Source organism: Mauremys mutica, chromosome 2 (genome assembly GCF_020497125.1).
Source record: "Mauremys mutica isolate MM-2020 ecotype Southern chromosome 2, ASM2049712v1, whole genome shotgun sequence".
NCBI lineage: Eukaryota > Metazoa > Chordata > Testudines > Geoemydidae > Mauremys > Mauremys mutica.
In genome coordinates this window covers 48562767-48577207 of record NC_059073.1, presented here as the reverse complement: position 1 = coordinate 48577207, position 14441 = coordinate 48562767, and the positions used below count along the sequence as shown (strand labels likewise).

Below are 14441 nucleotides of genomic sequence, written 5' to 3'. Positions count from 1 at the left end.
GCTCCCCCAGGGCTGTGGGGCTGGCCTGGGGCTGTTCACCGCACAGGCCGGGATGCTCAATACCCATTTCCCGAGGCTCCATCACTTGCCCCATCACAAGCCCGCCTGTGGCCCGCGATCAGACTCTTGCGCGCCGAAGACCCCAGCCCCCCCTGTCTCGCCTCCCGCGGCCCGGCCCCTTTCCCCTCCCCCTCCGCCGCGTATCCACAGCGGAGACGGCGGCAGTCCCCGCCCAGGCGCGTCTCCATCCCCGCCGGTTCCGGCTCCTCCCCCGTGTGACCTGAGGCCGCCGGGCGGGGAGGAGGCACCGAGCCAGCCGGGCCCCAGTGCGGCGGCGGCGGCGGCAGGAGGCGGAGCAGCACAGCCCGGACCCGCCGCCGCTCAGCTCAGCCGCCAGCCGGCTCCCCGCGCCGCCCGCCCGCCCGCCCGGCCATGCCGGTGTGGTGCTGCCGCTGCTCCCTGGCCCGCCACCTCAGGTGAATCCCCGCGGGGGGGCCCGGCCGCGGGGCCGCCGGTCTGTGGGGCAAGGCGCCTGCCCGCCCCCGTGCGGAAGCCGCACGCCGAGTCCCGCTGCAGGTTGAGAGAGGCCGGGGGGGCGGGCGCGGGGCAGGGAGCGTGAGGGGGGGGGGACACGCGCGGGGAGAGATGCTGAGGTCGCGAGGGCAATGGCCGTGATAGGGGTGGGGAATTGGGATCCCCAGGGGAATGGCCGTGATGTGGGTAGGGGTGTATCCGGGGGACCAGATGGGGGGGGTTGCAAAGGGTTTGTCTGTGATGGGGGTAGATGTGGGGTCCCCAGGGGAATGGCTGTGGTGGGGGGCGCGATGGTGGAGTCAGGAAGGGCTGTGATAAGGATAGTGGGGGGGGGCAGGGGTTAAGGTGTGGTTGTGAAGGGAATGGCCATGATGGATGTCGGGGGGGGGGCAGGTTGCTGGGGTTGCGAGGGAAATGGTAGTAATTGGGGTAGGGGTGTGGAGGGGCAGGGAAGTGAGGTGGTGAGGAGAATGATCATGATAGGGTAAAGGTGGGGGGGTAGGAAGGTGGGGTCACAAGGGCAATGATTGTGATGGAGTGGGGTGTGGGGGGGACGGGGTCGCAAGGGGAATGGCTGTGATGGTGGTGGAGGGGTGGGATGTTGGGGTCAAGAAGGGCTGTGATGAGAGTAGTGGTGTGGGGGGGGCCAGGATGGTGGGGTCACAAATAGAATGGCTGTGATGGGGGTAATCTGGGCCAGGGAAGGTGGGGTTGCGAAGGGAATGGCTGTGTTGGGGGTGTGTAGGGAGAGTTCCATGGGGAATGACCATCTTGTGGGTAGGGAGCAGGGAGATGGTGCTGTGACAGGAATGGCTGTGATGTGGGTAGGAGTAGGGAGGTGAAGGAACAGGGATGGAGTATAAGCCGAATAGGGGTGGGAGGAGACAGCTGTGAGGGGACAGAAATGGGCAATGGAAGGATGTGGGGGGACCAGGTTGGGGGGGAGAGAATTTGGGAAACATGGTTGTGTCTGGGTATGGTTGGGGGTTGGGGCAGAGACAGGTGTGTATTAATGGGGGTAAAAGACCAGATCTCCAGTAGCCAGCCTATGTTAGTATTGACTCCATCCTCTGGCTCTTCTGGTTGTGGAATCACACATTCTCATATATGTACACAAAAATGGGCATGCCTAAGATTGTGTGCAGAAAATAATGACATGCTATTTTTAAGAATGCAAATTGAGAGTATTTGCTGAATATTTGGTGCTCACTGTAGTTTTTTAACCATAAAATGTGGCTGGGTTTTTTTTAGGGAGCTATTATTTGTATGTCCACCCCTACTCCTATTTTGTTTTATATATATGGAAAAATATATCTAGTGATTAAAGCATAGGACTGGGAGTCAGGAGATCTAGTTTCTGTTTCTGAATGTGCCACAGAAATTGTGTGATTGGACAAATCACTTAAACTCTCTAGCTCTGTCTGCACTGAGCTTTATTTTCAAGCTTCCCTCTCCATTGTAACTTCACTGGTGCTAGCAGTGGTGAGCGCATTAGTGTAGACTGGATGCTGCTGTTTCTACAGCCCTGTCATTTAACCTTGTTCAAGAACATGTCTAGACGGTGAGAGATTGTAAGAAAAAGCTCAATTTAGACAAGACAAGCCTTTGGCTCAATGTGCACAAGGTTTTGGTGCATTTACTCAACTGTAAAGTAGGGATTATAATAATTACTATGGGTATTGGAAAAATTAATGTACGGTATTCTTGTAGTCTTAAACTTTGAATGGACTGAGACACAGTCAACTTAGAAATCCTGTTATAAACAAACATTTGTTTACTTACTATTTTAGCACTTTAGATTAAAAGTAAAAGAATTGAAAGGTGGAAAAAAATTATACTAGTCACTACTTATGCTGTTTGTATACTTCTCTTCTATTTGAACTTGGACAGTGAAAATCAGTGAAGTCGTTTTCACATTTGTTGATTCTCCCTTTTATTTCTGGGTTCTTAGTACCGCAGTGTCTGGATTTCAAACACTGAATGGGATTTTTTTTAATGAACAACTATTTTCAGTGGACATTTGTTTTAAAAACATTTTTATTGGTGTTAAAGTTTTTAAAAGCTTGTTTTTACAAAATTTAAATTTGAGCCTATATTTTAGTGAAGAGTAAAACCTGTGTTTTATCTCCACCCAAGGGTGGGCTTAGCAGAAGTATTTTTCTAAAAATTGTACTGGAATAGGAATCACTTAAAACTGGAAATTGTCTATTGAAGAAAGAGTGGCTTAAATTAAGTTTTCAGTATTTTAAAATTTATAGCGTTGTGTAAGGCATCCTTCCTACAAAACCATGCCATGGCCAGTTAAATGATAGATGCTACAGAAGAATTTGATATTATTTGGTCTGGAAAGAAAATCTTGACTTAGATTTTATATTATTTATATATAATCTAACTTTTTCCCTGACAACTTTTCTGCACAGATAACTAAAAAATCAAAACAAAAAAACCCTGAAAGTATTAGCTTGCAATAAATAAGTAAGCTAATTTTAAATTTAGTTATCTGAAGAAAATATACTACTAGATGCCTTTGTTATGACCATGATAACATTATTTGGCCCTGACTCTGTAACTGACAAACCATTGTGCCCACTTGTAGTTATTCAAGATAAGAGCCATAGTCATGTTAGCAAATTCCCCCCCCCACTCCCAAAGTTGTCTATCAAGGTTATAATGATGTATGTTATCCTTGTTACAAAAAAATTGTTTTGGGTTTTGCTTTCATATTTGGTTTAAGATTAGAAAGGAGATGGCATTAGTAACTCTTTAGTTAAGACCTTGTTGAGATTTTCACTTAAAGTAGGACTAAAATTGCTGTTTCACATTGTAATGATTAAACTTAGTCTCCGGAGCTGACACGATAACTCTTCAGAGAACAAAGTAATTTTCTATGTAATATTTTAATAAAATATACTAACTTAAGTAGACGATACATTTTTAATTGGCCCACTTTTGAATTTATCATGTTTTCTTCACATTTCTTTTGGTACCTTTAGCTAAACATTCATAGTCCCTACAAACTCCAAATGTGTCTTTTATGTTCAAATAATACTACAGACCATATACAAATCACTTTTGAAATTTCACAATTAATCTCATAATTATTTTCTTTTAATCAGGCTTTTGAGCCTTTGTAGACTGATCATATCCATCAGCTACTTCTGATGTCCCAGGTAGGGCTGTAAGGTAGAGAGAGGAAGCTGGGTGTGAGTGGGGATGTGAGGAGACAGGCATAGCAAGGAAGGCTTTGGGGATTCTAAGGGATTGAATGAAATTTTGCAGAGAGAAGGTTAGCAGGAATGATTTGAATTTGGTTTTATTTGTTAGGTAGGAATTAGAATAGAAATCTGCATATTATGTGTATGTAAAGGTTTATTATGTGTATAGTTGGCATTAGGGCTACATGTTGGTTGCTCGAGATGTGGATGGAGATATATGGAGTGTGGTTGGCTCCGGAGTTAGTTGGAAAGGGGAACTGAATAGTGGAGTGTCGGTAATGTGTTAAGTTGTTTAGCTGCCTTTTTTTTCTTTTCATGGTTTGTGCTGGTGCAGTCCTACAGTCTTAACCCAAAGTTAACAAAGATTTTTTCTGTAGGATATAAATTAAAAGTTGGATTCAGTTAAATACTTAAAGAACATTGCTTTTAGTTTAATTTTAATGTACTGTTCTGTGTTACCTGGCTGATAAAGAACCAAGAAGAAACTCATCTCAAATAGCTTCTATCATGGGATAAACACAGTGAATATATGGTGTTGCATCCTACTACAGAAGAATCCACATTATCAAGGACACCACAGTCCTTCAATTTTGTGTGGGAACTTAGTACTTCAAACCAAATGGTACAGTGCAATATATTTGAATCTTAGAGAAGAGTATCTGTATACAAGATACTGCTGCCTAACTAAAGAACATGTTATGCACTTTACATGCACACAAACATGTCTCAGTGACACCTTATTATTTTTAACATTATTGATGCCAAGAACATAATAGGAGAGACAAAGGATAGTTAGATTTAAAGAGACACTGCTAGTTGATTTAGGCCCACAATTTAGTAAAAATATTCTCATGATTTTCCTTTTAAATATTCCAATGTAAAGTTATTTGTTTAAACTGAGTCTGCTACAGTGCTTGGAAATCAAACTTTGCAGCACTATGCAAGTTCATTTGAGAACAAATATGCTCTTGGAGGAGGGGTGGGATGAAACTAATCTATTTTTACTTTCCAAGCTGAGTGAAATGCAAAAAAGCATTTTTTTTAAGGAAGCAAATAACTATCATCACAGTAGGCTAGTGATACTATAACAGTAATTGTCAATTTTAGTAGACTCAGTAAGACAGTGAACCTCTTTACTCTAGTTTCTGGGGAAAATAGGTGGAGAGACACTTACTAGCATTGTCCAGCCATGCCAGAAGAAAGACAGAAGACATGGATACGGTTTAATTAGTCAGCAACTTTATTCAGTTAAAATATCTGGGAGTACCTGCCTGATTGGGAAGGGGTAATACTGGAGTTTTGGTGTCCCTGTCCTTAAACACAGTCCTAAAAAAGTGAATTATATTTTTAAATGATTTCAAATCTGAAATAATCTGGAGTGCCCTACAATAGCTAAGAACTTGATTTTCAGATTACTTTTAACCTGCCAGTATCCTTTTAGATATACCAATAAAGAATGTGCTCCATTAACACCACAAAATGATTCAAAGAGAGGAGTTTGTACAGTGCTTAATTATTTGTTTAATCTAACAGAAATCCAAGTAGTCTATAAACTTCTTGGGACAAGGATCTGTTTTGAGGTAGTTATCTCACACTTGACCACTGTAAAACAAATAGTGAATTTTTGAATCTAAAAGGATTATATTATTGGGAGTGAATTTAGCAGAAACACTCTATTGAAATTGTTCTTGTTCAATTCAGAACATCTGTGAGTTCATTAGAGAGTCTGTTGATTATTTTTAATAAGGTATTTTTGCATGGAACTGGAGTTGCAATTTGAATATAAATTGTCCCAGATTCTCCAGATGTATGTAATTTATCAGTTACATCAATGTCTAGTAAAACTTTGGAAAGTATTGCATTTAATTTTTGACCGATTTAGGGAAAAAATCTTTGTAATTAAATATCATGTTTATAGGTTGATAAATGTCTGACCTAAGCTTTGGCATTGCTGAAAGCCTGGTAGGCAATTATTGCTAAGAACCAAATATTTATTACATTTGAGGTATAAAAAGGGTGTGGGGAAGCAATAGTTTAAATCACTAGATTTATAATCGGACACTGAATTTGAATGAGACACACATTAGATTATATTCTGCAGGTCCTTTTCTTTTGCCGTCTGTATCCTTTTGTGATCTTTTTTGGAGGAAATAGGGTTTTTTTCCCCATTGTAGCAAAGAAGCAATATTCGGTGTGGGAAAAGTTATACTGAAGAATAAAATTCTGTATGTGAACTGATTAGTGTTTGTTTTACTTTTGAGTAATGCAATCAGAGTTTATCAATTCGACAGTTTTAAGGCAATGATCCAATAGTGACTTAATTTTTGAAGAATGTGCTGTAATGCTCAACTGATGTTTTTTCTCAAATAGAAATTACAGTGGCTCTGAAAGTGAAGGACAACTTTTGAGCTCCTTAGTGCAGCATTTTGGTGACAACCTTGGGAGGAAAGATAAAAAAATGCCCTTACTAGAAGAAACCACTCTGACTGGGGACCCGCTCCTGACTGTGCCAATAGTAATAATAGGTGAGTTATTTCCAGAGATTATTTTGTGTTCTCTGGCACTACCATTACTTTTTAAGAACCAGGAATGCAAATCCATTTATAATTAAATAAGTTGGTGTTTGCAAAATGATAACCCATCTCCAAGGTGAAGGTGTTTATTAGATTGATACAATTAGTACAGTTAACAATATTACTATCAAGTTGTCAGGGATAGCTCAGGGGTTTGAGCATTGGCCTGCTAAACCCAGGGTTGTGAGTTCAATCCTTGAGGGGGCCAATTAGGGAACTGGGGTAAAAATCTGTCTGGGGATTGGTCCTGCTTTGAGCAGGGGATTGGACTAGATGACCTTCTGAGGTCCCTACCAACCCTAATCTTCTATGATTAAGTCAAATGACTGGTTATCATTTAAATGTATTTGAACTGAAAATGTTTATTTTACTGGAAAATGTTGAGGCAGCAGTGTTTTGGCATGAATGATGAGTTTGTTGGCAGATACTAGATTTGAGTGCAGTAGAGATTTAGGCCTCAATTCTGCAATCTGATATACTTGAGCACACCTTTATGCCTGCATGAAGTCCTACTTATGTCATTAAGACTGGACTTGGGGAATGCTTTGTTTGAATGGAGACTGGAAGATGCAAACATTACAATTAGGCAATTTGTGTACAGTACAGTTACTGAGACATAAGTCTATCAGGGTGGATTGATTTAAATCAAAATTGATTATTTAACTCACTGTAATCATCATTTAAATCAGTAAGCAGGAATCAATTAAAATTGGTTTTTAATCATGTTTTGCATTTTACTTTTTACTTATTCTCCTAAACAAAGGTTGATTTTCATTGGTTGGTAATCATAAAACATGGTTTTGCAACTAAAAATTGCCTCTACACTAAACGTGATGTTTCTTTTTGCAAGGAAGATACTCTATATCTATAGACATTTGAGTAATTATATAGCTTAACTTATATTTATTCTGATTCCTAATTTTTATATTTTTTATTATATTAGAAAACGGTGAATAATTCATTTCTTATTTACTAGCTGATTAATGTTTTTTGCTTGTGATTTGTGTCTCACTCTGATATGGAAATTTAAATTCAATTAAAAATACCAAAACAGCATTTTAAAATTTTTTTAAGTAGTTCATAACTACTTTAATGTGCTGTATACATAAGAAAAAAAGTTTATCAAAAAGCTTATCAAAATGTTTTGCATTTAAAAATAACTGATTTATTAAACAAAGGAAGTAATATCTGCAGTAAGTGAATTCAGCTGATTCTTATCATCATGTCCTTTGATACTTCAGACCTAGTAGAACTCATCCTCTCACACCTAGTTTTTATTACTAGATTGGAAAAGAAAACAAGCTTTCCTGCTTTGTCAACATCTATTGGTTTTTAGTTTTGAACTAGTCATGGAACTTAACTTGCTGAATTTAAATGAAGAAAATATTCTCTCTGCACCTGCAGAAGAGCCTACAGCTGTCAAAAGCTGTTTTAGCACTTCAGCAGACTGTGGTTCTAGGTGCTTAGCCAGTGACTTCAACCTGTTGGTTTGACTTTCTTCAAAACTTCAAAACTTTGGCAGAAAACATATACTGCTTAATTTTTTGTATCTAGTTTAAATTTTAAAAATTCAATTTGTGTTTATTTTAAATCACTGATTTTTTTTTAATCCATCCTGAACTGTATTTATTCAACTTTTTTTCTGAAACAGCAATCACTATAGTGTCTGGGTGCTGTTAGCAATTAAAATCATCACACCATAAAACTGATTCTTCACCAAGATAATCAGTTTAAGTTGTTAAACTGTAGACTTGATAAAACAGTTTATTAAAGGTTTGTACTACAAAAGTTGACAAATGACAAACTGCTAGAAGAAATAAATTCTTCAGGAGTGGATCCAGTGGATATGTCCATACTGCAATAAAACACCGGTGACTGGCCCATGTCGACTGACTTGGGCTATGGGGCTGTACAGTTGTAGTGTAGACGTCCGAGCTTGGGCTGGAGCTTGAGTTCTGAGATCCTCCCCACCTGCTGAGTAGTCAAAGCAAGGTGCATCATTATTAGCCAAACATAGTGCCCATAATAATATGTTAACCTGGAGATGACCGAGGCATCTATTGCTATGGTGAGTTTCATACCCTGCAGGAAGAGAGTGTTTCCTGGCATTCTGCCAGTCATGGTCCAGGACTGCCATATGGTTCCTGATTCAAAATTTGCACTAGTTTTCAATAATTGTGCATTATGCAAATACCTGTGCTAAGTACTGCTGCTGCCTTCAGAACTCCTCTACTTGCCCACATCAAATGCAGCAGCCATGACTTCTTCCAGTGAAAAATAAACGTTTTTATCCCAAATATGTCCGAACACTTTTTTTAAACATATATTTTAGAACTGGAAATCTTATAACTTGATCCCTCAGTGGACAGCCTATTATCTCTAAGACTTCTTACTTGCAACAGGTGCATATTAAAGATTTGAAATAATACTTTAGTAAGAAAGAATGGCAAGTTTGTTCACTGTATTTCATCTTGATCTTTCTCCAAGTGCCTCTGTGCTTTCTCCTGTGCTGCCTCTTGTGACTGAAATGATCTCCCTCATCATGTATGCCATGTAATCTCCCAGTCTTCCTTCCCATCCCTCATTCATTGCCCATCTTTCTTTTACTTTCCCAATGTTAGGGTATGTCTACACCTGCCATTTAAAGTGCAAAAAGTCCCTTTTTTTGCGCAAAAAACATGGGAACATCTACACTTGCCAGTGACTTTTTGCTGTGAAACTCAGAAGGCATACAGTTCTTACCGGTGATACTTTTGTGGTGATGTGTAAGTGAAGAAACGTTCTTTCTGTTTACACAGCTTTTAGTCTCCGGAGGATATCCCACAGTGCCTAGGTGACCACTGGTCAGCAGCTCTGCTGCTCTGACGCCAGGTAAACAGACCTCCGCTGCTCCCCCTGTAAAGCCCTGGGAACTTTGAAACTCCCCTTCCTGTTTTCTTGGCAAGTGCTCAATTATCTGGCCAGGTGACAATGGATGCTGCCCGTGGCAAATGATCCCCTGCTTGGAGCAATGCTGATCTACAGCAGCTGATCAGTGTTTGGGGCGAGCAGGCTGTGCAGGGACCCAGGATGCCCCGTGATCACCCCCCTTCCCTCAAGACCTATCCTCAAAATGGAGAGAGCTGCACTGTGGGATAGCTGCCCTCAGTGCGCTGCTCTCATCCACGATGGAAGTGCTGCAGATGTGAACATGATCTGATGCCTGTGGAAGTAAGTGAGAACACAAACCAGCGCCTTTCTTTTACTGGTTCCCTATCACCAGTGAAACTGATAGCGCAAAAACTCTGCAAGTGTAGACATAGCCTTAGTGTCTTCCCACTGCACAAATGTAGTAATAAAACGACTAACATGATGTATTCATTACGCAATTATTTTGACCTTATTTTGTCCTTCCCTTAATCTCCCCTGACCTTTGTCTGTCATCTTTCCCTATTTTATGTGTAATTTAGGACTTGATCCTGCAAATCCTTATTCATGCAGATAGTCCTTACTCAGATAAATAGTGCTGTTGGGACTTGGAGAGATTTTTTTTTTAGGGTAACTTACTTTTAAGTTACTAATTTTTTATTCTTTGCTGCCACAGTATTAGCAGTGCTTTGTGTTCACAGTTTTGTAGCCAGGACTTGGTTTTCCTAGTGTGTTGCGAAATAAAAAATTTGATTTGGCATTTATTAAGTAAAAAAAAGGTAAAGAGAAGGGAAAACTTAGAAGATGAAACAAATCTTCATTTAACAAACTCCCTCTTGTTGTAAAAAGTGTTTTACTGGGGAAAAATCTTTCAATAAATGTTTCTAAAATATTACTAAAGGAACACTATCAATTTGAAAATCATACTTCTGTCTGAAAACTTTGCACCTACTTTCATTAAAAGTAGCATCAAATATTACTACTGCTGAGTGATGGACAAAGTCCAAGACAAATACTAAATAGAATTAATCAGAACAGGTAGGGGTATGTTTTACCTTATTTTATCATTGAATTTAACATACACATCTCTAAAAGCAAATATAAATATAAGCGAGGCAATATTTCTTCTCCTTCAGATTGGGACAATAGAGATGGCTCTCCACTCACGGAGAAGCCGATATCTGTACTCCATCCTGTTCCTGATCCCCAAGAGATTGGGAGGGAACAGAACACTTTTGAATTTGATTTATTTTAACAAGTTTCTGCAAATGTCAAAGTTCAGGATAATCCTCCCTTCCCCCTAAATCTTAGATATGTCCTGTGCTAAACAAACACCTTAGCTTTTGAACTCAGTCTATTTTGCCCAGAATGCAGTTCATTCTCCTGTAAACACAAGTTCCCTTAAGTTCTCATCCAAAAAACAATGTTTGCAATAAACCATTTTTACATTCATTGATTCACAAAGATGGCTATTTGCACTACAGTGTCTTAATTTATGATAGTGAGGGTTCTTTTATCATAGATTACTGTTGACCAAGACCCAGTTCTACCATTATGCAGTCAGCCAATATTTATATAACTAGACAAAGGGGTGGTTGGAGTTTAAAATTAAAATATATATTATTTATTTATACTGCAGTAATACCTAGATGCCCCAATGAGGATCAGGGCCCCATTATGATGGGCACTGTAGAAAAATGTGATTCCTGCCCTGAAGAGCTTACCATCTAAAATATATATTTTATTTAAAACCATTTGATCAGAAAATCATCTGAGGCCCATCTACATTACAATGTTAATAAAGTCAGGGGGCCCAGTTGTGTTATGTTGTGCACAGGACTTTGTTTTCCCTGTAATTGGTTAAATCTTTGACCCAGTTGTGGGGACATTCTTGTAACGTAGATGAAACCTCAGAGTGTCTCCGTAACTAGGTTTATTATTTAATTATACACTGGTACTAATAATCTTCTATTGCTGTCAGTTAATCCATTAGCTTAAGTGGCAGAGGTTTGTGCAGTGGATCTAAATGTGCAGCACTTGGATATTATAATGAGTGCCATATAAATGCCCATGAGGAAACTAATAATACTGTCTTCAGAGTAAAGTTTCCGTAGTGTGCAGTAAATAAGGCCAATATTGAACAATGAGGATAAAACAAAATATTGAATAGTTGCTCATTAAATGAGTACCATCCATCCTGTATACTAGATGAGGCAGGGATGCTGTGGAAAAAATAATATGTAATCATGTAATTAGAGACTATATCAAATGCATAGGGGACCAAATTAAGGTTGCATAGGCAACCGTAATCCTGGCTTCTCATAACTTTTGAGGGTTGACTTTGCAAACTTAGTAATGTTCTTTTAACATAATATTTTTATTTGTATATGTGTATTATGCTAATGTTTAGGTGACAACCAAATCAAGGTCCTATAGTGCTAGGCACTGGCGATGCATGTAGTAGATGACTGGTTCTGATGTTTAACTTGATTACAGAGACACTTAAATCCCATCCACTTTGCAATTTTCCCTCCTATTGTAACCAATTCTCAAACAACTCCGTTGTAATCAGTTCTACTGATTCTACTAGTTATAGTATTGACAGGGCAGAAATGTCTAATAAATCAGCTTGAAAGGTGATGCAATTGAATTTGCAAATGACACCTTTGTTTTGATTTTGTCACCTTTTGTGGTGAGCTCCTTTTCTACTATTTTTCAAACCAGTTCATATTTGTCATCACTAAATGGCTTTGCTAACCAGAAAGAACGGCAAGTAGACAAAACTCACTATCTATCAAATTTCATTGCCATATTGGATGTATATTGTGTTATACTTTGAGTGACCGAGTTTTTATTTTAATCAGTCCTACATTGACCTACACTGACATACTTACGTTTGAGACTGGCTTAAATATCATGTTTGTTCTCCTATTCTTCTCTTTTTAACCAACTGTTCTCCCCCACCACCCAAAAAGCATTCTGCAGGGTTTTTGAAAAGGTCCCCAGTGCTAGGATTTATTGTAATGTGAAGATTTTAGACTGTAAGCTTTTCTGAGTAGAGATAGTATGCTGTATGCATAGCACATTTGGGGATATTGCTACAGTGTAGTTATTTTGCTACTTTTGTGGTAATATACATACCTTAGCTGTTGTAATAAAGACTTCTTAAAATGTTTGTTTTAACTTTTGTTTTTAATAGGGAATGGACCTTCAGGAATTTGCCTTTCTTACATGCTGTCTGGGTATAGGCCATACTTGTCTCCTGAAGCTGTACATCCAAATCCCATTTTGCATAGTAAATTAGAAGAAGCTAGACATCTCTCTATTGTTGACCAAGTAAGTTTTCACTAACACTTCATCCAAATGTTTTCCTTTAACAAACCAAACTAGTAAACACTTTTAGTTTCCTTTTATGAGCTTCTTAAGATACTTTATAGTCATTTAAGATATGTAATGCAATTGGCATGCTCTTAACCTGCAAAGAATTCTTCAAGACCTACACTGTTACTCCTTGAGGGAGGCATGGTATAAGCATAGTAGGGGGAGCCAGCAACTCCCACTGTGGCCTTGAGCAAGTCACCTGATCTCTCTCCCTTCATTTTTCTCACCTGTAAAATTAAGATCATATTTGTAAAGGGGTTTGAATGTGTAAAGTGCTAAATAAGTGATAATTATTAATCCAGAAATTAAAGAAAGCTACTTTATGGGGATCCAGCATACTTTATCTAGTCACAGTTAAAATATTTAACAAGTTGTTAATCAACATTCAGCATCTTCACTTGCACAAAAATAACACTGAATTTACTGGGCTAATTTCAGTTATGCTGTAAAATTATTCATCTCAAAGTAAGTGCTGTTTACATCTGCTTATAGTCTGAATTTAATTTAATGATGATAAGCACTATGTCCATCAGTAAGTAAGTGACTGGGCAGTTAGTCATGTACTGGTATGTATATTTCACTGTAACAGTGTATTAATTCATCTGATATAGGGAGGGAGAAATAACTGGGTAGAGGAAAGAAAATAGGAAGATTTGAACTATGAAGTAGTTTGTTTGTTTTTAACATCACTCAGGTGCCAACTTTGTAGGCCTCAATGAATCCAGGTTTGATTTTGGCAGAAAAGCAATGTGTCTTTGCTGCTGGCTATAACTGCTGTGTATGCGTCTGTGACTTTGCACCCACAGGGCTTCGGTCTGATTTTGGAGACTAAAACGTCTCCATGCCTTGTCAACAAAATGGTGTCTAAAGTCTTAGTTTTTCTTTTGGTTAGTTGCAAAGTCCTTTGCTAAGCTGATGTTTCTGGCTTTGAAGACATAGCAGTTAGGTGGATGCTGAAAAAAGAATATAAATATTTGTAGGCTGCAGGAGTGAAAGTAACATTAAATACTTACAGGTACGGGGGCCCAGCTCTGGGTCCCCGGAAGGGGTGGGGCCTCGGGCAGAAGGGGCAGGGCTGGGTGTCAGCCTGAGGCTCCAGCGGTGATTTAAAGAGTTCGGGGCTCCGGCCACTGCCACAGTAGCAGCAGTGGCAGCTGGGAGCCCCGGGTCCTTTTAAATCACCAGCCCCGGGGCACCTGTGCCCCCGCACCTCCCCGGTCGGCGGCCCGGGGTGGGCAAAAGGGGCAATGACATTAAAGCGCTGCTGCGGCAGTGCTTTAAGGATGGTCCTTTGCCGCGGCAGCGCTTTAACGTCTTTGCCCCCTTCCCTCCCCCCGTCGGCGCCCACTTCTTACCGGTACCCACTTTTACCCCGTTAGGAAGTTTTATAAAATGTCTGTTAAAGGAAAACTACATTGTAAAATAGTTTCTAATTCACCTAAAAAGACTAGTAAAAAAGAATAAATAGTATTGAAATAAATTCGGGAATAGCCATTCATACAGGGGGCTGACCTCTTGACATGATAAAAGTCATTTAGTCCAACCCCTCCGCAGTAGGGGAGTAAGTATAACCACACAATGATGGAGAGTGTGATTTAGGGAACCTGTTCGTTTTATGGTAACCTCTATTATTTAAAACTATGGCTGACTTGTCCTTTTACTAATAGGACTTAACTGGTAACTTTAAAAGTTGTTGTAAATTTTCTTTATGTTCAAACAATGAGTACAATCCTAATTTATGTTATTAGAGTCGACTCTTCCTGGGAATGCAAACCATCCTTAATTAAGAGGAACTGTCCTTTATCTTTTTTTAAAAATATCAATTTACTCT

General features: G+C 39.6%; 1 protein-coding gene across 3 annotated transcripts in view; it reads left to right on the top strand.

Moving 5' to 3' along the window:
* Positions 1-415: 415 nt before the first annotated feature.
* The window catches only part of OSGIN2 (oxidative stress induced growth inhibitor family member 2), a 29021-nt gene continuing 14995 nt past the window's right edge, over positions 416-14441 (top strand). Inside the window, exons 1-3 of one of the 3 annotated variants that reach the window (XM_045008265.1) lie at positions 416-476; positions 6120-6274; positions 12429-12565. In XM_045008265.1, coding sequence (XP_044864200.1) covers positions 433-476; positions 6120-6274; positions 12429-12565 — 336 coding nt within the window. In that variant the 5' untranslated portion in view covers positions 416-432. Of the gene's footprint in view, positions 477-4158; positions 4372-5311; positions 5330-6119; positions 6275-12428; positions 12566-14441 lie in introns of those variants that run through there. The other 2 variants (XM_045008266.1, XM_045008267.1) reach the window with 2 other exon arrangements.